This window comes from Xiphophorus hellerii, chromosome 9 (genome assembly GCF_003331165.1).
Source record: "Xiphophorus hellerii strain 12219 chromosome 9, Xiphophorus_hellerii-4.1, whole genome shotgun sequence".
NCBI lineage: Eukaryota > Metazoa > Chordata > Actinopteri > Cyprinodontiformes > Poeciliidae > Xiphophorus > Xiphophorus hellerii.
In genome coordinates this window covers 17634182-17659928 of record NC_045680.1, presented here as the reverse complement: position 1 = coordinate 17659928, position 25747 = coordinate 17634182, and the positions used below count along the sequence as shown (strand labels likewise).

At 38.7% G+C, this 25747-nt stretch overlaps 1 protein-coding gene across 1 annotated transcript in view; it reads left to right on the top strand.

The window, feature by feature from the left end:
- Positions 1–20777, top strand: part of colgalt2b (collagen beta(1-O)galactosyltransferase 2b) — a 32948-nt gene extending 12171 nt beyond the window's left edge. Inside the window, exons 3-13 of the mRNA XM_032571444.1 lie at positions 6296–6406; positions 7377–7494; positions 8553–8687; positions 8770–8974; positions 11383–11502; positions 11728–11801; positions 11945–12051; positions 12449–12581; positions 13320–13447; positions 13542–13748; positions 16175–20777. Coding sequence (XP_032427335.1) covers positions 6296–6406; positions 7377–7494; positions 8553–8687; positions 8770–8974; positions 11383–11502; positions 11728–11801; positions 11945–12051; positions 12449–12581; positions 13320–13447; positions 13542–13748; positions 16175–16448 — 1612 coding nt within the window. The 3' untranslated portion in view covers positions 16449–20777. The remainder of the gene's footprint in view (positions 1–6295; positions 6407–7376; positions 7495–8552; positions 8688–8769; positions 8975–11382; positions 11503–11727; positions 11802–11944; positions 12052–12448; positions 12582–13319; positions 13448–13541; positions 13749–16174) is intronic.
- The last annotated feature ends 4970 nt before the right edge of the window (positions 20778–25747 follow it).

The following is a 25747-nucleotide window of genomic DNA, read 5'->3' as shown; positions in this document are numbered from 1 at the left end:
AGCTGATGATGGACCTGGCAGCTTTCCAGCCCTTTCCTCATCGCCGTGCAGCAAGAAAGCTTTCTCAGGAACGCCGTATCTTTTCAATCAAGTGAACGAAAATAAACAAAGAGATCTGATTTTCCAAACCCCGGGCCATTCTGAAGCTCTCTGTCTCGTCTCTGAGGAGTAAACAGGTTTTTATGTAAGTTTTGCTCGGTTGTGGTACGCACTCCAGCATTTTTGTCAGATCTTGGCAGTGTCACCAAAAACTAGAGCTGTGATGGTGCATGGAGAGGAGGGAGGCCTTAGTATGGAACCAGATAAAGAAAACGGAAAGAACAAAGAACTAGAAACAGAAGTGCTGAGAGGAATATACTTAAGTATCTATGAAGTAAATATCTTTTTCAAATTCTTATGATGAAATTTGAGTTTTGTATATTTGTTCTACCTATTGCCGCAGCCTCTCTCTACAACCTGCGCTCTTATTTTCTAGTTTTAGATAAAATACTTAAAAACATGCACTACATTCTTAGCATTCTCGTCCCTGCATAAAATTGGATAAAATAAGTTTAATATGATTTATTTGAAATATGTCTGGTTCAAGAGCTGCTTGATTATGGTGCAAATCATAATCAGGGTTGATTTCGGTTATTACTCAAATTACTCTTATGTGTTACATTCACTTACTGAGTGGAAAATGCAGAAAACATCTCAAAAACACAAAATCTTACCAAGTATTTTTGATCTTAGTTTCTCGTGCAAATATCTAATATATAAATATAATAAGCACCTGAAATCAGACAAAATTAATTTACAAGTGAGCTTTCAGCACAATATTGGTTTAAGTGATGTTTTAAGTGAATATATGCCAATTGCATAAAAAGCTATTCTGTTTATCATCATTTGGATGAATTTTAACTGCGCTCGAAGTTGACGGGGGTCCAGGAGGGGCAGCACGACAAAAATGCGTGTTAATCAAAACCGATTCAGTTATTGCGATATTTAAAATTAATATCTACTCTTACAGTTTTGCTACAGTCATGGAGCTCTTGTAAATTTCATTAAATGGTTTTGATCAGAATCCTCCTAGCTGAGGCCACCACTTCTGTCTGCGTAGTTCGCAAAGGTACATAATTATTGCACCACACTGAGAATTTGAGAATCTGTAAATGTCAGCGCCTGCAAAATTGCTTGGAGTCTGCAGATGAGAAATTCCTCACTACATTTCCCACAATGCAGAGAGGAACACCAATCTCCACAGACTATCGCGTTGTTTTCATTTTAATCGCATACAACCAACCAAAAGTATTTGCTGAACAATAACAAAGCAAAGAGAGAGTGTGACATAAAACAATCTCTACTTGAAGTTAAGTGTCAGGTCTCCTAGTATGAAATGTGTTTGCTCTGCTGAATATCTGAGAGGCATCATATATTTTCTTCTGCTTTTGAACGTCAATGCTGAGCATCGCACCTCAGTGCCACTCTGCAGAACGTTGAAGCTTCTGTTGATCCTCAGAGCTGTGAGGAATTTCAGCTGAGCGCTTCTGTCTAGCCAAACGCCTCAGCTCTCCTTCTTTTCTCCTCATTCCAGTCCCTCTCAGTCGACACCCCCAATCTGTCCTCTTTGCCCTCTCAGGCCATCAGAAACCTGACAGCCACGTCAGCTCAGAGGCTGAACCACAAAGGCAGAGGTACTTAGACTCCTGAAGGGTGATTATGTGGTAAAACCATCAGCAGTCCCGTCTGAAAGGAGCATTCTTACTCCTTAATTGCTTGCAAAGGGGCAGGGGGCGAGGGGGTGGTTCATTATTGGCAATGATATTAGATAGTTCATTGAGTAAACAGCGAGCTGAAAGCAGCCAACCAGTTCCTCTGAGACCTGTGTTTACTTGAAAGGGCCAGTTTCAGGGGCCAGCCTCTGTGTTTTAAGCCCAGCTTATCTGATAGGCGTTTCTATAGTAGGTAACTGAAGCAAAGTACTGAAGGAGGGTTAGCAATCAGCTAAGTGTTGCATCAGAATAAATGAAACCGCCACATTAACATCATCCATGACTGTACAAGATAACAAGAAGTCAGCTTCTAGCAAATCATTTGAACAAAGATACAAATGCATTGGTGACCAAACACTTCAGATTCCAGTCTGACTGAGGATCTGAGTAGCTGCAGGAACAAGCACCATACTGCAGCCTACATAAAGACCCTGAACCTCTCACTGCTTTGTCAGAACTATTGTGGCTACACAAATAAATTAGAACATGAAGGCTAATTCATGCATACAGTGCTTTTAAAATGAATGATTTGGCTACAAACAAAATTCATCTTTTCTAATCTCTGAAGGTGATGACTACCTGCTAAGTCTGTTGCAATAATCAACTAATCACATGATAAATTTAAACGAGCTTGAGGTTTTCCATTCTGACGATTAATAATTTATGAAGAGCAATTTTGTTCAGAGACTTCATAATCAATTGTATTTAAGACTTTCCTTCAGTGTTTCATAATTCCTTTTCATTTATTGTTTTAGGTTGTTATTATGTTTTATGTGGGATATTTAAAATGTCTTCCAGTGTTGAGTGTTCTGTACCAAATTAGTTTATAAATCTTTGGCAGGGCGAACTCGCGTCATTATGCCATTATCAATATATTACTTGAAAATGGTCTCAAAGCGACAATTATTGTCAATTTTGGAACAATTTACTATCCAGTAAAACATGTTATTATAGTTGTACATGTGTTATTTTCTCATTGTTATCTTTATATTAGTCGATAATGGTTTCATAACGGCAACATTATTGTTTATCGCAATAATTTCTGGGTCACTTTATCGTCCAGGAAAATTTGTTATTGCCTACATCTCTACATCAGGGACATATAAACGGACATCTCTGAGGAGACGTGAGCGGGATCGGTGGAGTGTGTAGGTGAGGGCCCTGCACTCATGTGTTGTCCAGATGGCGCTCATAAATTCAGAGGAGAGAGGAAGCCTAACCCCGAAAGCTGCAGGCGACAGAATAATGAGGCTGTTGCTTACTGTAAACTTCAAAAACGGCAACGTGTGGACACAGCATGAGGCAGACATAGGTATGACTGAAGGAAATAAGGGATTTTAAGTAAGTAAGCCAGATTGTTGCAGATCTCGCATGTGCACAACTACATAACAGTGAATCTTTCTCTGCTTTGCATGGAGGGTTGCATACACATTTTGGGTTTCCTATCCATGGACAGATGGACAAAATCCCAGAGTGGATTTGAAATCAGCTGCAGAGACTTTGGTAGATTTTGGTTGCCTGAGGGAAGAAGAAGTGGAAGAGGGGAGGCACTTGTCGGCTACTGCTTTAAGAAGAAGGACCTGGAGAAGAAACAGGAGTCCTTGGGAAAACATTCACATTTTGTCAAATTGCAAATACAAACTCCAGCAAATGTTGCTGAGATTTTACGTGACAGACTAACATAAAGTAGTACATCAGGTTGTGAGTAGAACATGAGAAATAAAATATATGAAAAACTGTTTAACAGGCTTTTGATAATCAAAAGTTGAGAACATTTGCCAAAAGCAAAAATTTAAATTGTAAACAAAAGGACTCTGTACTGAGTACCGCCAATGTTTTTGTTGTTTACTTGAATATTTGTTTAGAAATGCTTGATGCAATTTTTCCATTAGGCTGGCTGGAGCTTCACATGGTGAGGATGAGGGGTATCTCTCCTGCCAATGTTTCTCAAAATGTTTTCAATGGGATTTAGATTAAGTCAACATGCTGGACGGTCCAAAAGAAGAGTGTTATTCTCCTAATTACAAAAGCATTCAAGGCTTTTATTTTGCAAAAGTTGAAAACTTTTCCTTCCACTTAACAGTTATGCTCTACTTTGTTTTGGTGTGTTAGATAAAATCCAATAAAATACTTTGATATTTATGGCTCTCAAGTGACAAAATTTGGAAATTTCAAGGGGCATGAATTGCAAGCATCATTTAGACTCACACATCCATAAATAATAGAGCAGCCGGAGGTGTAAAGGCAGTAATGGAAAATCACGCAGTGTACTAACGCCGTGTTTCCCAGAGCAGCTCATAGGAGGAATATATGGAAGAAGTATGAAATGTCACAGCAGAGAAGTGGAGAAATTACTAAATTAGATTTGAGTCACGGGTATGAATTAAAAACAACAAACATTGCATCAACAAAATTGTCTTGTTAATTGAAATAAACCATTTCAGCAGACATGGTTGCCTTGGTCTTAATGTCATCTGGATGTAGGGAGAACAAGTCCTGCCAAAGAGAGCCTGTGAAAGCGATGATGTAATGATGATTCTAAAGTCTGAGTCACAACTGAGAGGCAGAGGGTGTTTTAATAAACCCTGCTGCACATATACGCGTTGTACTACAGTATGCATTGTGCTTTCTTTGCCTTTAGAAAAGTTACAATGTTTAATAATCCACATCAGGGGTTTCCAGAAGCACAGTTATTTCAGATGCCTATTTTAGAAACGTGCAAAAAAAAAAAAGTGCCTGCACATCTTCTCATTATTAGAAAGTCAGGTGTTTCAGAATGGACCTGCTCTGTGATTGAAAAAAACCCGGTAATCAAAGGTAGTTTCTTCCAGCTGCTGTGCTGTTATCCCCCCAGTTTGACTCTGGATTTACATGCTTATTGAGAACTTTGAACCAGCAGTCCTGCAGCACATAAATAACAGGTCACACTGCTGAAAAAGAGCATTCCCAGGATGCAACAATTATCATCTTCATTCTTTGCCACATATTTGCAAGCACATACCCAGACACATAGAATTAGACCGCTTGACCCTGTGGTTTATGGCCTGCAGATGTTTATTTTGGCCTGTGACGTTTTTACATGTTTCACTGAATATGATTGAAATACCACATGCAACAAAAGATCAGTTTTGGGACAACAATCTGGAAAAATAGATGTTCTGTGTGATGATATTCTTGTGTGTAAAAGGGTATTTGATCTCCCCTAGATTTGCATGCAAAGGCTTAGGCCAGCACAAAAAGAGTCAGCGAGGTAATATTTATTGAATACAAAGACATATCTTTGGGATCACACCTCTCAGAACATCTGACAGCAAACCACCCAAAATGATCGGAGGATTTACCCCAAACAACAGTTTTTGTTAAGAAACTACCCCGCCCAAATCATCACACAATAACCTTTCTCATAGAATCTGGTCAGCTCTTGCCTCTCTAGCTGCAGGTGCAAGGTCTGTTTTCCTGAGCTGATGCAGAAAATAACCCACTACTTGGAGGAACTAACTTCCCACTTGGATTCACCGACATCCCTGTTCTCACACTGTTCTTTAGCAAATAGCTGTTTATGATAAAAACACTTGACTAATATTTGCTTAAAGGGTTAGATGTCAAAGTTAAAACCTGAATCTGCCTACAAATATTCATTCACAACGGATCCTACAATTCTCGCACATAAACCAGGTGGCAAATCTGAGCAGAGGGGTGTTGGCGTTTTGTTGTGTCATTGTGTTTGTTTATCTGTCTGTCGAACCTAAAAATGGCTGCACAGCTAGGAATATTACAGCTGGAAGTGGAAAAGTCCAAAAACACCCAAATGTGTGGTTGTGTTCGCACAGCTGAGCTCTGGATTTTTCCTAGTATCCTGTTGACAGTTTTCTTTAAATTACTTTTTTAATTTTAACTTGCAGTAGAGCTCTTTTTAATGATTCCTAAAAACCTTAGACTGATAAAATACAATAGATGGGCTTGTTTATGCATTTAATTTCTGTCTTACATAAATGTATCACCTTTAGACTCACCCGCATCCTTGTGTACAGTGGGCCTAGTGTCTTCTTTGAATCAACAGTGTTAACCAAAGTGGAAATCTTTGAAAAGAAACGGAGTCACAAACCACAGTGCAGTCAAACCAGCAGAAGCTCCCATGTTTACTTCATTTCTCCTCCAACACAAGTGCATCTGTGTAAGTTGGTGCTTTGGCTTGAGCAGCTTTTGTGCAAAGTGGTAATGCATTAGTTCTGCTGCGGCAAATTTTGTGTTTTATTAAGACTGTGTTGGAGTTCTGCAATGACTGTCTTTATCAATGGTTGCAAAATAAGCAGTCACTCTGTAAGGGGGCATTAGAGCCTGCAGTGTCATTATTTCTAACCAGAGCACCAGAGAAAAGCCTTGTTTGCCCCGTGGCTCCTCAGACCTAGTCCATTCTCCTGCAGTTACTTAGGGCAGTAAATGTGGTTTGCAGCACTGAGGCTGCCTGTTGAGACCTGATCCTGTTATAAGACTCTGTTATAACGTGTACTGTGTTTTAATGAGTGCATGTTTTCTGTTTACAGGGCAGCGACAGACCATAACATAGACAACACCACTGCCATGTTGAGAGAATGGCTGAAGAGAGCGCAGCGCGTTTATCACTATGTGGAGTGGAGACCAATGGAGGAGCCCAGGTATGTTCACAAACTGAGATGCACAAAATATACCTTTAATATCAGATTTGTTTTAAAAAAAAAGGTCCACCCTTCTGATTCCAATTTTAAGCTGAAAATATTGATGGCAAAAAGATGTATATTTCTCCTAATTTTTTATGTTGAAATATGAGCCTAGAGAGCCTTTTCTCAGTAAATAAAAACCTGCAGATTGTCCTGCTTTATGTACAATAATCTGTGTCAACATACAGTACCTACTGTATTACATAAAGTAATACAGTATTTATTTTTTTTTGTCTTTTTGTTAGCATAAATGGAAAAACTCACTGTCATGAGAAAATTTCTATTTTCCCACAATGTTTAATTTAGAAGTAAATCCATTAATGTGACTTAATGTTTGAGAGAGAAAGAAAATCTGTACTACTGAAGATTTTTCAGACAATTCTAGATTTTGTTCTATCCTTCTCCATGGCATATTTCCACTTGATATTAAATTACACTATTAAAGTTGTATTCACATATTGCCACTGATTAAGATGAGAATCCTGTCAAGTCCAAAAACAGCTCCTCACCTTTACCTACATTTATCTACAGTCAGAGCAAAACTGAAAAAGTAAATACAAAATAAAACAAAAACTGTCCCAAAACCAAATGAGGATCCAAATGTACCTGGCCACCACGCACAACCTGCAGCTGCTCTTTGAAAAGCCTCTGACACATGACTCTGTGTCTCTTTATTGAGAATTAGTCAGTTATCTATGGTAAGACCCTTGATCTGGGAAACATTTGAATCTCAATGTCAGATTGTTCAAAGTCAAAAACTGGATGGCATCCAGTCACCAGGTAAACAATTGCTGCGCTCATAGTCTCACTAAAATTTGTGTGAACAGTTAGTCTCTTTAAATGTTTTTCATGTCATTGCAATAATTTCCTTCCTAATATAACACAAAAATCCAGTTGCTCTAATTGACACTTTGCATTTTTGCATCAGCTCCTACACAGATGAGTGGGGTCCGAAGCACTGGCCCCCTTCCAGATTCAACCATCTAATGAAGCTGCGGCAGGCGGCCCTGAAGGCTGCGCGGGAGCGATGGGCCGACTACATACTGGTAACGCCTTCAACAGAAATATGCAGCCATGCATCAGGCATTTGACCATTACTAAATAATCCCAGGCTATTAGTATTTCTTAATTGATTGTATTATCGAGAAAATGTGTTTTTAACTTTTGGTTATTAGAATTAATAGTGGTCATAATCCCCATAATCCTAAAGCATCAGTGCAATATTCAATCAATCAATCAAATTTTATTTGTATAGCACATTTCAGCAGCGAGGCATTTCAAAGTGCTTTACATCATTACAAACACAGAAACACAATGCAACATAGAATCAACAATCAAAACATATTGAATCTCACAGCGTTCCAAAAGCTTTCATGCCCCTTCAGAATAATTTCTCTAGATTTTATGTGAAAGACCAATACAAAGTAGTACAAAAATTAATTCGGAAGTGTGCCGTTCTTCTGTTGTGAGCCCTGTTTACTCTGACCCATTTATTTGGCGGTAGTAATTTCCTTCAAAACAAAAAAAACGATCATAACGCTCAACATGGTGGTGACATTATGTTTGGATAATACGCTTTTCATGAGCTGATGGGAAGAAGTATGGAGCTAAATACAGGAAAATCCTGTGAGAAAACTGTTTAGAGACAGAGAAAGGGTTAGATCAAAGCAAATCTATGTTAAGTTGGAATGGTCTAGTCAAAGTCTACATCTAAATCCAGTAACAAACTGAGAATCAGAGATGACCTCCATCCAGTTTGATGTACTTTGAGTTTATTTGGAGAGAAACATGCTTAAATGTTCAGTCTCTGCATGGTCAAAGCCAGAAAAGGCTTCGCTAAAGCAGCAACAAGTAGCAACATTTCTAACAAAATGTTTAAAACCGTGGATCCCTTTCCTTCCATTTCACATATTGTTCTACTTTGTGCTGAGCCATCACATTAAATTGCTATAAAACCCTCTAAGGTTTGTGGTTGTAACTTGTCAAAATGTGAAAAGGTTTATGGGGCATGAACACTTTGGCTTTGCTCAGTAGACCCAAACAGAATGTGTAATTCTGTTTGAGCATGAAATCACTCATTCAATCAAAACCCCCCGCCCTTCAGTTCGCCGACAGCGACAACCTGTTGACCAACCCCCGAGTGCTGGACCTGCTGATGGCCGAGAACCTGACGCTGGTCGCTCCCATGATGGAGTCTCGCTCTCTCTACTCCAACTTCTGGTGCGGCGTCACCCCACAGGTGCAGCTCAGACAGAAGCCAGCACATTTATCCGTTCTCTCTGAGTTACCAGCTGAACACGGTTTCATGAATCCCCTCTCAGGGTTACTACAAGCGCACCCAGGACTACCAGCCAATCAGGGAGTGGAAGAGGCTCGGCTGTTTCCCTGTTCCCATGGTGCACAGCACCTTCCTTTTGGACCTTCGGCGCGAATCCAGCCGAGACCTGGCGTTCTACCCACCTCACCCGGACTACAGCTGGGCCTTTGATGATATCATGGTGTTTGCCTTCTCGGCACGTCAATCAGGTCGGTTTGAAACTCTCACCAAACCACGAGACTTGATGCAAGGAAGCAAATTCCTCTTGAAATGCAGCCCATCAGTGACTCTTAGCTTCTTAGTAGTTAATTGAAACCCAAATGGTTGTTGTTGTTTTTTTTGCTATTCCAGGGTGCACTAAAAAAAAAAATCCGAAGGAGCTTTATTAATTTTCTGTACGTGTGTGAAGGATGTTTGATTGCTGAGATGAGTCGGCAGTGTGCTGCTTTACTGAGCACGTGCGGCTTTGCTGGCTGCACAATTTGTGAGTTTGGACTTCGAGTGAACAATCACCAATGGGGAACAAACAGGACCATTAAGTTTTCCCGTATGTGCAGAAAAACCAAATAAACACATGAAAGCATTCATGTAAACATTAGCAGATGGAAACATGAACTTCTTCCAGCTCATAAATGAAAATCAGCACCCACAGGATAAAAGGAGGTCCAATTAGTCTGCGTTTCAGTCACTCGTTTTTACGCCTTTGAAGCTCATTATTGTCCTGCTACAAAGATTTACCATCCAGGTGGACCACCTGTTGTCTTGACCCTTCTGACTTTACTTACCCTGTGGCCACCTCGCACCTTTTCTGGCGGTTTTCCTCTCAGAACTGAAGTGAAAGTAAACTCTTTATGCTTTTGTTTTTATGGTCAAGAGACGATCTATTAACTTCTTTAAATGGATTTTGTATTATTTCTTGAGATGCAGCAGGAGGGGGTGCAAAAACATAAAAGAGCAAATCGTCTTGTATTTTGCACACATTTCTAATTAAATAAATTATGAGCTGATTCTGTTGATTCCAGTCATTATTCAGAGTGATGAAAATAACCACAATTCACTCAGCTTAAAAAAACTAAAGTGTTTGGTCATTTTTTAAAAATCATACGAAGGTGTTATGTACTACTTAGTGAATATTGCACCTTTTTTAATGCAGTTTTGTAATGTCTCTTAAAGCAGTTTGCACACTGCAGGACTCCATTCATAAGTCATTATGGCACCATTCTGTGTCGTGTGACTTTTTAAATATTTATCTCTTCAGTAAAAAAATAGTTGCTTAAATTACATCCTTGTTTGTGTCGCTGTTTAGCACCATCTGCCTTGAAGTAAACAACTTCATAACAGACAAACTTGATTTGTTTTCACTGGACAGTCAAAAACTTGGCTTAGAAGATAACATACAAACATCTCAAAATCTTACAACAATATTTCCGTTGTACAATTTTGCAAATACGTTTCAAAACTTGAAAAAAAATATCCTAACTCACAATGTGAATGACAGCATAAACTAGTAGACTCCAAAGTTATTGCCATTGGGGCAAAATTGTTAAATTGAAACTTCTCTTGGGCTGCAAAAGGTCTTCTTTTTAACTTTTTTTTGTTGATTACCTGCACAGAAATGTACTTAGCAAGCAATATATTAATGAAATAAAATAAGTTGCTTGGTTTTTGTAGAAAAGTAATGATTATAGATCAGACTAAAATAACCATCTTGCATGTTTGCCTATTTCTTTACATTTTACTGTTGTGAACTAGTTTTACACTCATCCTTATCCTAACTGTTATGTTCCTGTGCCTTACTATTTTAATCGGTAACACCATGTCAATAACCCGGTACCAACAGACCAAGCTTCAGTTGTGGATATTTTTTACAACAGTGTTTCTAATTAAAAGAAAAATGCACTTCATAAAGAAAGGATATTTTATTTTGTGAGTGAAAATTTGCTCTTAAAAAAAAAGAAGACATTGCTCAATTCTCATCTATCACCAACGCTGGGCAGGGCAACTTGTGGTCAGGAGCCGCACAAAATCATTACAAACCCTGCAAATAGTGAAAGACCGGAACTTTAAACGGCATTGGTAGAGCAATTAAGAGCAAATAACTTCTGGTATGGATTCATTTTTTAAGGGTTTCTGTTTTTTGGGTGTTTCACACACAGAAATGGAAGCATCCTATATTAATTGCAGTTTTCTGGACGATCACGTTTGCCAATCTTTGAAAAGCCTGACCTCCAGATTCTGATTTTTTCCGATGCCGATTTTTTTTGTATCTGAAATATGTTGCTAAATAGAGCAAGAAAATCACTGAGTTGACATCAGTGGGGGTGACTATAATATAACTTGGTGGGTGGATGTGTCAGACCTCTCTCACGGTAGAACAAAAGAGAACATCGGTAGATTTTTAGACCTACGCTGAGGTGGATAAGAACAGTTGATAAAATCAGCTTCACCTGTAAGCAATGGCCACTCAGCGATCTCCCCAAATGACAGAAATCAGGGCCGATTTATCGGTCGAGGCAGGACCAGGATGAAGTGCTTGCCTAATTTCCGTGACTGTTGGAAATGTTTGTCTTACAGCAACCCGTTTATTTGTGTGTGTGTGTGTTTGTGTGTGTTTCAGGGGTGCAGATGTACGTGTGCAATAGGGAACACTACGGCTTCCTGCCCGTCCCGCTCAAAGCTCAACAAAATGTGGAAGACGAAGCTGAGAGTTTCATACACACCATCTCAGAAGCTCTGAGTGAGTTTCCACACTTCAAAACTCTTCATGTTTACATTTTATTACTGATTGACCTCTTCACCTCTCAGGGTTGTTTCTCCTTCCTCTTGACCTCAACGACCTTTGGTGCTTGCACTGCGTCGGTTCATGTTGACCCCTCTCCACCCTTTTGTTGCCTGCTTATCCCCACCCAGTTCAGAAATTCGGTGATTTTCTAACATAGACTTTCTTGGTTTTTCCTCCCAGTTGAACACGACATGGAGCCGTCTCAGTACATCTACGCCCCGCCGTTACCTCCAGACCCAATGGGCTTCGATGATGTAAGCATGTCTGTATTTAAATTAGATATTTAATCGCCAGTCCTTACTTTTTATTTGTCAAATCTTTATTTTAGTTTTTGGGTGGGTGCAAAACTGTTTTCCTGTTTCGTTCTTTCTTTATTTTTATTTTTTGCAATGTTTAGATTTTCCTGATTAACTTGAAACGCCGTCTGGACAGAAGAACCAGGATGTTGAAAACAATGGGCGCCATGGGCCTTCGCCCCACTCTGATTGATGCAGTGGACGGGAAGTAGGTCACAAACGCATTCATGAATCTGAATCAGAAAATTAAAGGACCTTCTAATACTGACTGAAATACCTGTAAAAACTGAAATCTCACCTGCTGCTTTCGTCTTTCATCTTGAGCTCGCTATATTTGCTGTCATTAAATCCATCCTTCCTCTCCAACTTTGCATTCATTGCTTCCTGCTTGAGTTTTTCCCCTCTTCTCTGCAGACTTTAATCCATTCTTAGAAATCTCCTAATCCTCCTTCCTCCCTTTTTTTCCTCTAACAATCTGGGTTGCAAACTGTTTAAAAAACGGTTTGCAGTGTTTTAATGATGATCAATTAAGTCATTTTTAATAATGTTGGATTTTTTTTTTATTCTTCTTATCATCCATGTTATTTTTCTTGCCTTTTTCTCAGAGCTCTAAATACATCCCAGCTGCAGGCACTGGGAATTGAGATGTTGCCAGGCTACAAGGATCCATATTCTGGTCGTGTCCTCACCAGAGGGGAGATTGGCTGCTTCCTGAGTCACCACTCTATATGGAAACAGGTGAGGGCAGGAGGACAAGGCTTTTATCTAAAGGAAAGGTTCAGAGTGAACCAGGTCTGGACTTCTTTAAACACTTTGCTTGAACCAACATTTGAGCCCTTTAGACGACACATATGATGTGCAACTGTGCTGAAATTCTTATAAATTATTATTTAATTATTAGCAGTGTTTTATAAACTCTTCACAAAGAATGGTGGTGGCATGGTGATGGTTTGTGCTAAAGAAACATTATTTCTTTCAATCTGTAAGGCAAAAAGATGTCTGCAGATGCAGGTTAGCGTCAGACTGAAAGACAAAGTTTCTTTGCACCATTTGATAAGCATGCTACTGAAGTTATGATTACTTCTGCTTAAAATGCAATACACATCAACTTATAAGGGAAGAAGACGTGGAAAAATTTAATTATTACATAACATTTTGTGCTGATGAATGTTAAAATCATTCCTAAAAGTGTCCAGCAGGATGGTGGACTGGTGACAATTGAGCAAAAACAAATCAATTTCTTCTAACATATTCTATCTACTTACAATTTTACCCTAAGAAAGACTTGTGCAAAATGAAGTGCTAGCAGAATTTTAAGAAGGTTTCTTTTTTACAAACATGTTCTGTTTAAAACATAGTACAAAATGTCAGACAGTGCTGCAGGATGGTAATTTGGAAAAACTGACATTGCCCCTTTATAAACACCAAGTAAAAGAAGAAAACTGAGTAAAAATATTTTTGTTCTCTGATCATTAGGTGGTTGATCGTGGCCTGCAGAAGGTTCTGGCTCTGGAGGACGATGTGAGGTTTGAACCCAGGTTTAAACGAAGGCTTCAGGCCATCATGGAGGACATAGACAGAGCCCAGCTGGACTGGGACCTCATGTAAGAACTTCTCTGGCTGCACAAATTAGCACCTCTGTGTGGATTAGTCTTTCTAAAAGCTAAACATACTCTGGCTTCCTCATTCTACCTTCAGCTACGTGGGAAGAAAGCGAATGCAGGTGCAGCAGCCGGAGCATTCAGTGGAAGGTGTGAACAACCTGGTGGAAGCCGACTATTCCTACTGGACCCTGGCCTACGCTCTTTCACAGCAAGGGGCCCGAAAGTTGCTGGGGGTGCAACCTTTCACCAAGATGCTCCCTGTCGACGAATTTCTTCCCATCATGTTCAACAAACACCCCAAGTCAGTGTTTACGTTGGTTTTCTCTGGTCTAAGATTAAAGCATAAACAGCACCTTGCAAAAGCGTATCGTATTTTCCGGACTATAGAGCGCACCATACATAAAAGCTGCACCTACAATTAAAAAAAAAACAAAAACTGGAAACGTACATTAGTGAGCCACATCGGGCTATAAGCCGCTGGTATCACCGCCCTTCTCGGTTTTCCATAAGGACGCAGCGTCCTTAATCCGTCTCCAACTCCGAACCATAGTTTCGTTCACTTCGAGTTTACGTGCAGCGGCTCTATTTCCCTCCTGTACTGCCAGATCGATGGCCCTCAACTTAAAAGCTGCATCATGTGAGTTTGAAGAACTTTCTCCGTCGTGCCTGCTGCTAGCATGCGCTTGTTCTAAATGAAAACTAGCACTTTCTTCTTTGATTTCCAATTTTGACTTCCAAAGATTCACTTCCTGCTAAGAGCAAAACGTAAAAATGCTCACAGGGTAAGAAGGTTTTGCACTCATGTGACGGTAACTGAATGTAAAGAACGATAAAAACAAATGAACATCTTCATCCAGAGTTGTAACATAAAACAAACACAATGCTGAAGTTGGCAGTTCCTGAATGCTCTGTACATTTCAGACACCGAACAGACTGGTAATCTGTTAGCACCTGAAATCCATCAGGTGGTTATTGTGTAAAATAATAATAAAAAAACTTTAAACTCCAGGAACATGCATCAATCACGCTGCCTCTAAAAGAAGCAAAAACAAAAACAGACCCCTTATTGCTACAAAAAGCAATAAAGTATTGCAGAACTACTAATTGAACATCATTACAGTAATTATCTAAACATAGAAAAAAAACACACACAATCGAGTCCCTGGCCTCTGTGCGACTGTGTTACATTGTGGACGATATGCAGCGTTTTAGATTGTGGTAAACCACAGCCTTCTTCATGTTCGGCTCTTTATACATCTGTGCTTCTCCAGTTTTCCCTTTCTGTCCAGCACAGCTTTCCTGCTCTCCTCTCCTCACACACACAGGGCACAGATTGTTCTGAGGGCTCTCCGTGCCTTACGGTGCCTCAAGCAGGACAAACAATGCCAAAAATTTCTTCTCTCTTCGAATTAGGGTTTTCCATTGGTGCCCTGCGTTCCTCTTCCGCTACCGCCTTTCTCCTCAGTCATCTCCATCTCTCTCTTCTGTCTTACTCCACACTTCCTCCACATTGCTCTAGGTCTTTAAAGTTGGGCTCTACTCCGTTCTGGTCGAAAGCACACCTTCGCCATCGCCGTGTCACCCACTTTTCCTCCCCCTCTCTTTGAGGAATGTCGAGCAGCGTGGCTCTTCCTGCCGGCTGGTGCAGAGGGACAAGATTCCCATTGATAGAGCTCTGAGCGTGGGGGCTGGTTTGAGATGAACACTGTGCATGTGTGCATGTTTCAGTGTGTGTCTCTGTGTGGCTCTTTCTCAACACACCAATATGTGTGCTTATAAATTACTAAATAAAGAGTGTTTATTTATTTTCCAAAAGTATAGAAAATATGAAACTATTAAGAACAAAAGAGTATAAGGAGAATGTGTCACAAATACGTTTCGGTTTATTCATTTGTTAATTGTTATTATTTTCATGTAGATCAATTTTCGTTCATAAATGCAAAGACTCAGAGGTGACAGGAATCAAAAGCCTTTTGGTGTAAAAGGCTTGATTGGGTGGAGGATGTGTGTGACTGTGAGTGTGTTATTAGAGCTGAGCTACTCGGAGATCTTACAAAAGGTTAGGGTTGCTGTAGTGACGTGTCACTTCTCAGTGCTCTCCTTTCGCTTCAGACAAACCTTTGTCAATGTTGTTCAATTAGAATCAATCTGTGGTCCATTTTAAATGTTTTCTACTGAGATAAGATTTGTTTTTATGTACTGTATTGGCTTGCTAAAAACATATTTAAAAACTTAAAATATGTCTTTGTTGTTTGTGCATAATCTGCAAAACAATAAATGTAGTGACTCCTGGCCCCATTCCTCTGAAAAGAAAGGAACATGAAGAAGGAACCCCGTCCTGTTAGTTTGTGATGGCGGAAGTGAAATTCTGGGTGAACTGAATGTTTAGGCCCTGATGAGTCGAGAGTTTTTCAAAACTGAGGAAGTGATTTTTTTGGGGCTTGTGGCTTATTGTCCTGAAACAGCGATAATAACAATATTACAGATTTGTTGAAATCTGTAATATTCTAAGAATACACTGAGGTTTGTGTTTGTATTGTAAGAAATTGACACTAAGTTTAAGAGGGAATGAATACTATTGCAAATGGGGAACCCCAACAAAAATATGAAAAAAACTGCAGTAAGGAAAATCCCTGCTCACTCTTAAGAGTTTTTGGGAAAATAAATATTGAACACTGAGACATTAACATCATCCTCCATTGTTTCTGTTTCTCGTGTCCTCCTCAGTGTTCAGTACATGTCCCATTTCGAGCCACGGGACCTGAAGGCCTTCTCCGTGGAGCCGCTGCTGCTCTATCCCACCCACTACACCGGCGAGCCGGGCTACATCAGCGACACCGAGACTTCCACCATCTGGGACGACGAGGCCGTCGCCACAGACTGGGACCGGCAGCACGCCCGCAAGACGGCCCAGCAGGGCCGCATCCGACCCGTAGCGCAGAACAGCGTCACTGGAGACTCGCCGCCTCCTGCTGCCCGAGCCTCGCGCGACGAGCTCTGATGAATTCGGACGAGAGACTCGGTGAGCGTCCCACATGCGCGCACTTGAAAAGGAAACTGGTGCTGACATACTGTACAGGCGTTCACGGCAATTAAAAACAGGTGGATTGCAGCAGAAATCAGACGAGCTTCGTCTCTGCCGCCTGGGGACAAGGCTCGCAGATTCTGGGACGAAGGCCAGCACGACTTTTACAAAGAGCTTTATTTATTCTCCATGCGTCTCCTCTGTGCGTGTGGATCCAGTTCTGGCCTGAAAGACTTTACACATGGAAGTCGGCTAACAACATTTACATGATGTGAAAAGAAAGAAATGAAATCTTCTGTGAATTCATTTTTATGTTTCAAAAAGATTCTTATTTTTATTTAAGCAGAACAGAAGTGCGTCTAAGAGACTGTGGCGGAATAAAAGAAACATACAGCTGACTGAAAACGTTTTTGTTTTTTGTTTTTTTGTTTCACAAAGCTGTGCATCAACATCTCTACTGTATTTATACTTAGTTTTGCTCGCTGGTTCATATTTGTAATTCTTCCAGAACTGAGCCTGTGTGGGAGGTCAGAGGCTGACGTTTTGTACCCCAGAGTAATTTTTCAGATGATGTCATGCAAACAGAAAAAAAAAAAAAAATAAAAATATGCAGCGGTTTCTTGCCAAGCAGCAGGGTAGCAACAGATGCTTTTCATGGTCTAAAGTTTTTGTTGCAGGAGGAAGAGGATCTTTCATAGCAGGCTGGTCCTGCTTGTTAATATTTCAGGGCATTGTTTTGTTGCCGTAGAAACAAACAAAGTTTTAATCAATTCTGCTGATCTTAAAACATCCGAATTTGTTTTTCTCTAAAAAAAAGAGTTTGGATTCTTCTCTTGAACACAGGCTCTTCTTTGTTGGGTTGCGCTGCAGAGTTGGAGCAATAAAACAGCCTCTTCACTTCTTCTTTATCTGCCTCCCCAGGCTAAAGGGGCCGATGTTATCTGTCTTTTTACACTCTTTCGGGTTATTGTGGTTGTACAGACATGGTGGAGTGATTGGAGACAGTAAAAAAGAAAAAAATTCGCTGTCAGCCAGATTAAAACTCTTGAGACAAATCACTTTTTCTTCTCTGCTGGGCTAAAATGGTCATTAACTTTGTGTATATTATTGTTTAAAGAGTTTAGAACAAGCATAACTTTCGTCTAAATGTTCCCATGACCTCCTGGGAATCTCCTATAATGAATATAATGGGATTACACAGATGGTGGTAAAACACAATAAAAGCTTAGGCCTCCCTGTTAATTTAAGGTTTTGAGCATGGATCGTGTAAGGAACAATCCGTCTTTGTGGTGTGCTGCCTCCTGGTGTTAGACCAGTTCTGTGAAATATGCCTCACAGCTTTGTGCTTCCTGCCCGCTGTGGGATTCGATTCTAGACGGTGCAAGATGGAAGGAGAGTGCAGACCCGCAACTGAGGGGATTATGGGCTACATTTGCAGTTTCCTGCGAAAGTTCTCACATACATTCTGCGCTTTGCTCATTCTGTGCTGCTACACCAAAGACTTACTGGGATTTTATACCAAGAAACAAGATTCACGACTTTCATTGTTAATTGTTCACAAATAAAAATCGGAGAAGCATTCGTGTTACTCCGATATCCGAAAAGGGATGCGGTTTAACCGCTTGCTTTCAGAAGTCACTTAATTAGTAAATATGCAGAACTGGAAAGATCTCAATGTGCATACAACTGTTCTGCAGAAGCGTTTGAGGTTTTGTAGAGAACATTGTTGAACAAAACAGAGAGTTTTGGGAAAAAAAGTTCTGCAGAAGTTTCAATGAGCCGGTTTGCCACCAGCTATGTGTGACAGCCTGATCTAATTACACTTGAGACACAATCTGTGTCAAAAACTAACACTGCTCACTACCCTGAACATATTGGCCCCACTGTGGAGCATAGTTGTGGCAGTGTCATGCTGTGGGGATGTCTTTCTTTTAAAAGTCCAGAAAGAAATTCTGAATTTGGCAAAAGTTCACCTTCCAGCCGGATAGTGAACCTATTTACATAATAAACATGCTCAAATTGCTTTTGTCAAAGTGATTCAGGGAGGCTGTAGTTAAACTTTTCAGATTAATATTTAGGTTAAAATGTCAATTTTAGGTTTCTTTCAGTTTGTAAGCTTTGAACAAAAAATACTTTGACGTTTGCAGCTGAATTATTATAAAATGCAGAAAAGGTTCAGGGGTGTGAATACTTTTGTAATGGTCTGTATGCTTGGTGCAGAACAAGGGAGAAAAGTGAATGCCTAATTTGATTTATTGATTGCTTTCAGCTGGGCTGAGACAAGAGGTAAAAAAACAACAACATTTGGTTATGTTTAGATAAATGTTCTGTGCTGAAAATACTGAGTCAAAATATATTAACTATCCTTCTATTTGTGCTGCTGTGTTGTCATAAAGTAAAAATTAGTTGCTGTTAAGAACTACATATTTGTAGGTTTCTTCCTTACAACGCTGGATTTAAGTAAACGTTTTTGTCCTTTGCTGCCATCTGCTGGCCAAAGATGACTATTTCTCTGCAACTTCAGTTAAACATTTAATGAAACCGTACAAGGGAAACTTAACTTATAGAATTTTAAAGTGGGTTTCATTTTGTTACTAGATGTTATTTAGCATTGATTAACAAGACTTAGAAGGTAAACATCAGTTCTACTTTATATGCAGTTATGTTTAAATTACTTTCATCCATAACTATATGCAATGCGATTCTTCCAATTTGATGTTTCTGTGACCTGATTTCAGGTAAGCATCAATAACTCTAAGGCCGTATGGTTATAAGTAGGAAAAATGATTTTACAGAATATATAAGAGTAATAAGTCTGTAATTATTCAGCATACCTAAGTTTTATATCTGTATCTAATGTCTTCTTGATGATCAACTTATGTTTTGTACTTCACCTGTTGAAACTCTCCCTCCTCAGCTCAAATGTTTAGTTTCACAAAAAAGTCATTTGAGCAATAGATTGGGATTTAATATCTGATAATACAAATACTAACCCTTACTTTTAACCCTAATCATACATCTCCACCAGTTCTTGTTCCAAAGCTGGTTAATGACATCTGGTGTTTTCCAGGGGAAGAAGGAACTGGCATAAAATTTTTAATTAGTTAAAGTTTTTATGTTCCAGCAGGCAGTAGTAAAGTTTATATTACTTTGAGAGATCATAATCATAAAATAATTCTGCTGGAGGTTTGCAAAGGTTCAGTGTAGTTAAAGATTAAATATTACTATTGTGCATCGTAAGCCATCAGTGATGTGTCAGCTTTGGCAGCAGACGAGTGTCACAAACCTGAACTCCTGGGATGCATTCAGTGCCAGCTTTGGACTACATTTCTCCATTATCAGTGATAAACACATTGGGAGCAAAATTATGTTAGCAGACATTTTATTTTCTGTGTTCAGAATTAAATTGTGGAATAACGCAACTATGGACTTAAGAGTGTGCCTTTAATTATGTTTTTTAAATACTGAACGGATGTTTGAAGATCAATATGTTTTACTAGAATAAGAAGTTGTACTGGAGCAATACTGACTAGTTTGCTGCTTTAAATTTATTGACTGGTTCCACTAACATCTAAACAAAACTATGTTTGTTTCACTGCTTTATGGGATTTCATTTATTTTTTTTTATTTTGTGAATTTGTTTGGATTTTTAGTTAGGTTTTTTTTTGGTTGGTTTTCTTTTTGTTTTGTTTTGCTAGTGTAAATATCTTACCATAAGTATGCATGTAAACCGTACGTTAGAGTGTATGTTAACTTGATATTTATCAAAGGCTAGTCCCAGTTTTATCACAGGTAGATGTCTTGACCTCTGGACAGGCAGGAAGCTTAAAGATTGACATTTAGTCAGTAGTAATGTGATTTTAAAAAAATTTAACCAACTTCACCATTGCTCTTGAAGCTGCTGAACTTAATAATGACTTCAAATTGCACATTTAATTTCAGAGTTCAAGGAAACTGAGGTTTTCCCACTTTAGGTGTTAAGTAAATGTGTCAAAGTAGGTGAAGTTGCTATTTTTGTTCCTGGACAGACGCTTCATAAATGTTACATTCTTTGGCTGGTAGGATTTTGGTTTTCATTTGTGTTTGTGCTTTGACTATTTCCTTGTCCATTTATTTACATTGCTAATGTCCCTCATTGTGTCTGATTAGCTCATCTGGTTCCTTCCTCCTGTAATTTTCCATCCTTTCATGTGCCTTTCTCCAGCAGTGATCGGAGAGATTCAGAGTACACCCTGGACAAGTCACGAGTCCATCCCAGGGCATGCCAACAATTATTAAAACCAGGAAATGTTTTTACCCACTGAATAAATTAAGACTCAGGTTTTTTGGCTTTTCTCAATGTTACTGCAAAAAGAGATTAAAATTTCTTTCAAGGGTTTTTAGACATCTTTTCGAGAATGCCCTCAAACATGACCTGGAATGACCTGACCATGCAGATATGCATAAGTTTGAAAACATTTAGGGAACAAAAGGAGAAGGAAATTATGGAAGAAACATGTTTCCCCAGCTTTCACCTTTCCCCTTGTTTTCACTTCTCTCTCAATCAGCTGTCAAGAGAAAGTGTTTGTTCTCTCTATCTGTGTCCTCTTCCTTCTGCTGATAATGGGTAACTCGTCAGTGTCAACAGGATCTTCTCAGACATTTACTGAGCGAATGAGTGTGTGCGCCTTAGCACAATAAGGCAGGGAAAGATTACAGTGCTGCAACAATAGTTAGATCTCAACAGTTTTAAGTGAATCTCGAAAATGTTGTAAATGCTGGTCGCTCAGAGAAATAAACATGTTATTCTGGTGTTGGCCACCAGAGAGCAGTAATGAGTTGACGATACTGCTTGGGAAGCACATTTCATTACGCAAAATGTTTTCTTTTTATAACCTTACACATAACACAGTTATGTATTGCCACCTTGTCTCACCTACTGTCATGTGCTTTCAGTGGTGTAAAGTGATTAAATACATACTTCTCCCATTTTACAGAACTTTAACATACTGAGCTTGCAATTTGATTTCCAAAATGCTGCTTCCTAGAACCACCTGATGAAATGTGAAGAAAAATCTTAGATTTGAATTCTCTAGACTCCTTTAATAGTTTCATCAGTTTTTTTTTTTTTGTATTTTCAATCAGCTTCTGTTATATTGCCATAAAAGAAATGACAACACAACAAGTAGTTGACAATAGTTAAGTGGATGAACGGTTTCAAACATTTTTTTACAAACAAAAATTTTTTTAAAAGTGTGCTGTGTGCATGTATTTATCTTTCCTTCAGTCTTCAGATCCGTTCAACTGGATTTAAGCCTGGATTTGCCCAAAGAGATCAATATGGATCTCTTCTAACCCAAATACCTTCTTCCATGTTTGACACCTGCCATGTAGTGAACTGCAAATCCAACACAGAAATTAAATTTCATTTACATCTTTCTTTTTACCCTTCTGTAAAAGCTAAATTTGTGAATTGTAAAACTAACAGATCGCAACAACTTCCTTCACTTAAACTGTGGATCCCTGCACCTTCTCTAAAGCAACCACTGGCTTCCCCGATGAATTATCTTCTGCCCTTGCTGTAAGTTTTAGTGGACAACAGCATCTCCACTAAAACTTTTTCCATCTTTAGAGCTCTGTTCAACCCACTTTCAGTGTGGTTTAAAATTCTGATCCACCTTTAAATTCTTCCACAACTTTATCCCTGAGCAGTTTCTTGTGTCGGTCTTTATGATGCTGTTTAGTCTCTAATATTCTCTAATTTATTTCTCAGACCTTAAAAAAACACAATAGAGATTAAATTACACAGTTTCTCTTTACTAACACTGAAGACCACTTTTAGTCTGAATTTGATTCAGTACCAAAAAGTTTGAATACTTTATATTTGAAAAAAAACAACAAAAAAACAATTACGTCCTACTTTGTGTTTGTCTCTTACATAAAATACCAATAAAATATATTTGAACGTGTTACATATTATAGCCTCAATTATTTTTTAAGTTTGAGAGAGAAAATGGGAGAAAGACAGACAAAATTCATGTTTGTGTTGATCCAAGCTGTGAAGAACTTCAGTGCACAATATGTGTAAGAGAGCTTTGGCTTCCCAGCTGTGTGAACTGATGCTGGCCACACTGAAACTGTCAGCATCTCACATCTCAATGGAGAAAAGGAAGACAAATCCAGATGCACAGAGAAAGGTAAGAAGGGAGGTCTGAAATATAAGACTTAACAAGAAAGTCAAGAATGTTCTAATCTTGGTTCCTCCCATTTTGTAAATATGCTTTAGTAAATCCTATCTGCCAGTTGAGTTCAGATCACTAAACGGGAGAATACAAAGTCAAGACTTTGGAAAATGAAACTCTGCAACGCTGAAGAAACTGCAGAAGAAAAGTCAGTGACAGCTTCACTGGAAGTCAGACAGCAAGTTGACAGGACAGCATGTTTACTCATCCTTCCTGCTCGTCATGTTCTCTTTCACTTCCAGCCCTCACACAGATTCATGGCAAAAAGCCTCACTCACTTCCTCCGCCTACTTCAGCTGAGCCTGATTTATCCGGTTTGATTAGAGAGACATTTCAATGCTGTATGTTTCGTTTCAGTTTTTTGCATTCTCAATCTCAAACCATGAATCACGGCTAAATAAAAACATAGCTAAGCTTGAGTCTCATTAAATTTATGAGTAACATACTGTACATACAGAGGAATTTTGCCAGACTGAGTCACACACTGGGACTTGACCCTGTTCAAGTCCCAGTGAGGCTACCTGGTGCCACGGCAGCGGATGTGTCAGCAGGTAATCTTAACAGCAAAAAAAAAAGATTGGTAAAGTAAAATGTGATTACAAGTACAGCGACAAGAATAGAAAAAATGATGATTGAAGTGCCGCTGTTGTGATAAAAAAAAAACGTACAGAGAAATCTTTTCTTTCCATATCAGTAAAACCTCACTTATGTCACCAACATTTTGGGAAATATTTTAGTTTATCTTGCCACCTCACGCTCTACACAAAGGGATAGAATGAAACTAAAAACTTCTAACAGATTGACAATAAACAGATTTATTGTCTAATAAAAACAATTTGGACATTTTTTCATGCAAGCATTTGATTTATTACTTTTACATTTCTCTGTTAGACATACTACTTGAAAAAAAAAGAAACACGGTGATTCAACAGATCAGAAAATTATTGAAAGGTTAATCTATTACTATAACTTAATTGACTAAGTGAACAACTTACACTGGATAATTACAAACTGATGTTTTAAAGACTTTATTTTTGTTAATTATGATGATTTTCTGCATACAGCACAGTAAAATAAAAACATTTAGAAGGTGTTTTTTTATGCAGGTTTTGATTATTTTATGTCTCCTGTCTTGTCATTTTATGTTTTTTGTTATGTTATTTTATTACTTTGGGTGTACAGCACTTTAGTCAGCTGCTATTGCTTTTGTTAACATGTCATAGAAATAAATTGAATATTAGCTTTTTCAAGACATATTTTTAAATCTGACAAACTAGACTCAGTATGATGCATATTCTAATGTGTTGAATATGACTGTGCATTGATAAACTATGCAACTAAATTTCTAAATGTCTTAATTATCATTGTTATGACTCTATGAGTTTTGAGCTTAATCATTTGGTTTTCAGTTTGATGTTATTGTCGTCTTTCTGTACATTTTGGTCATTTCAGCATTTTAGTTTAGTTAGTTTGCCAGACCTCGGTGTTTCCTTGAATATTTCTTCTCCGTCAGTAAATTATTTTCTCTCCTAAGCAAGTAATGAAATTACTCACCTCTTCCTCAATTCAGTAATCACAAGCCCTTTCTTCTAGATTTCTGCTTTTTTCCACTCTTCTCTGGATTCTCTTCATGTTCAATGTGATTCATGGATCCTCCCAGGTCATCTGATTTAGTCTACATTCATAAATAACCTTAAACTAACTACTCCTGCCTCCTGTCACATATTAAAACACTCTTATGCAGGAGGAACATAAACATTTCATTACTGAAGATAAATAATAACACACATTTAACTAATACGCAATTAAACATTTTTACTAGTTTGCTCAGTTTCTTTTAACAGAGGAAGTCTGTCAGCGAATGTGGAAAATATAAATATATTTTTGGCTTAACTATTAATGAAAAGACTAAGTTGAGCAGAAGTGTCTTTAGTCAAACTTGTGACAACTGCTGATCACAAGAAATCTGAAATGAAATGAGGTGAAACCACTCTCAGTTTGTATAATTTAAAGGATTTAGGACAACAGTTTTAGTTTAACCAAACCCCTTTTTGTAATAGCATGGCAAATGAATGTAGGGAAAATCTTAAACAGAAAGAGTGTGACCATACAAGACGTCTTGAACGGAGCAAACTGGAGCTTGTGGAGGTTGTTTTGGAGGTAGCGTCTCTTTTGTGTGAGGGGAATCAACTTCGGCGCCGTAATAAGAACCAGCCAAGTGTAAAACACAGAAAAGAGGATTATCTGGGACCAGGCACAGCTCCGAGTCTCTCCCACACACAAACACTTAAACACACAGAAGACTCACCAGTTAATGTTGTACAAGGTGTGATGAAAGTTGCTTCCTACCGGTGAAAGCGTTAGTATAAAATCAAACCTTGCGTCCTGTTTTCGCAGTAAATAAACAGCCAGTAAAAAAACAGTAAAGCCAAACCAGCTATTTATTGCAATAACGCAGGTTTTCAGCTCAGATCAATGAATGGAAGAGAATAAAAGAAAGCAAAGAAGACAACGTCGGGTTTTAGTCCCCATAAGGTCTACATATGGAGCGTGTAACTCCACACATGAACTTTTCTCTCTCTGTTCATGATCGTTACGCGTTTCTGACCTTTGTGCTGCTAATCAGACTCTAAATAATTAATAACTTTGTGAGGAAACATCACACCTAAACACATTAGAGTTTAATGTAAAGCCCCCTTCCTTTAGTTATTTGTCAGATAAAATTAGCTAATTTTAATCAGATTTGATTGCAAGAGCATATGTGAACACATCAAAAATACTTTCATAAACCTAAACTCTGCTTGGTGGCTTAAAGTTTGATCAGCGATAGCTGAGCCAGCTCTCTTTTTAAGTAGTTACCATTGTTGTTCATTCTTAGAAACTCTCCTCTAACATCCTTCCCTTTATCCCAGCTTTCCTGCCATTCTTTGCTTTTTTTCTTCACATTCAAACTCTCCTTGGTCCCTGGTCTGTTTTTTTTTATTATTATTTTAAGGCGGGGAGGCAGGGCCACAGAGCTATAACTCCTCCCCCTCTTGTGATGAATGCAGGAGG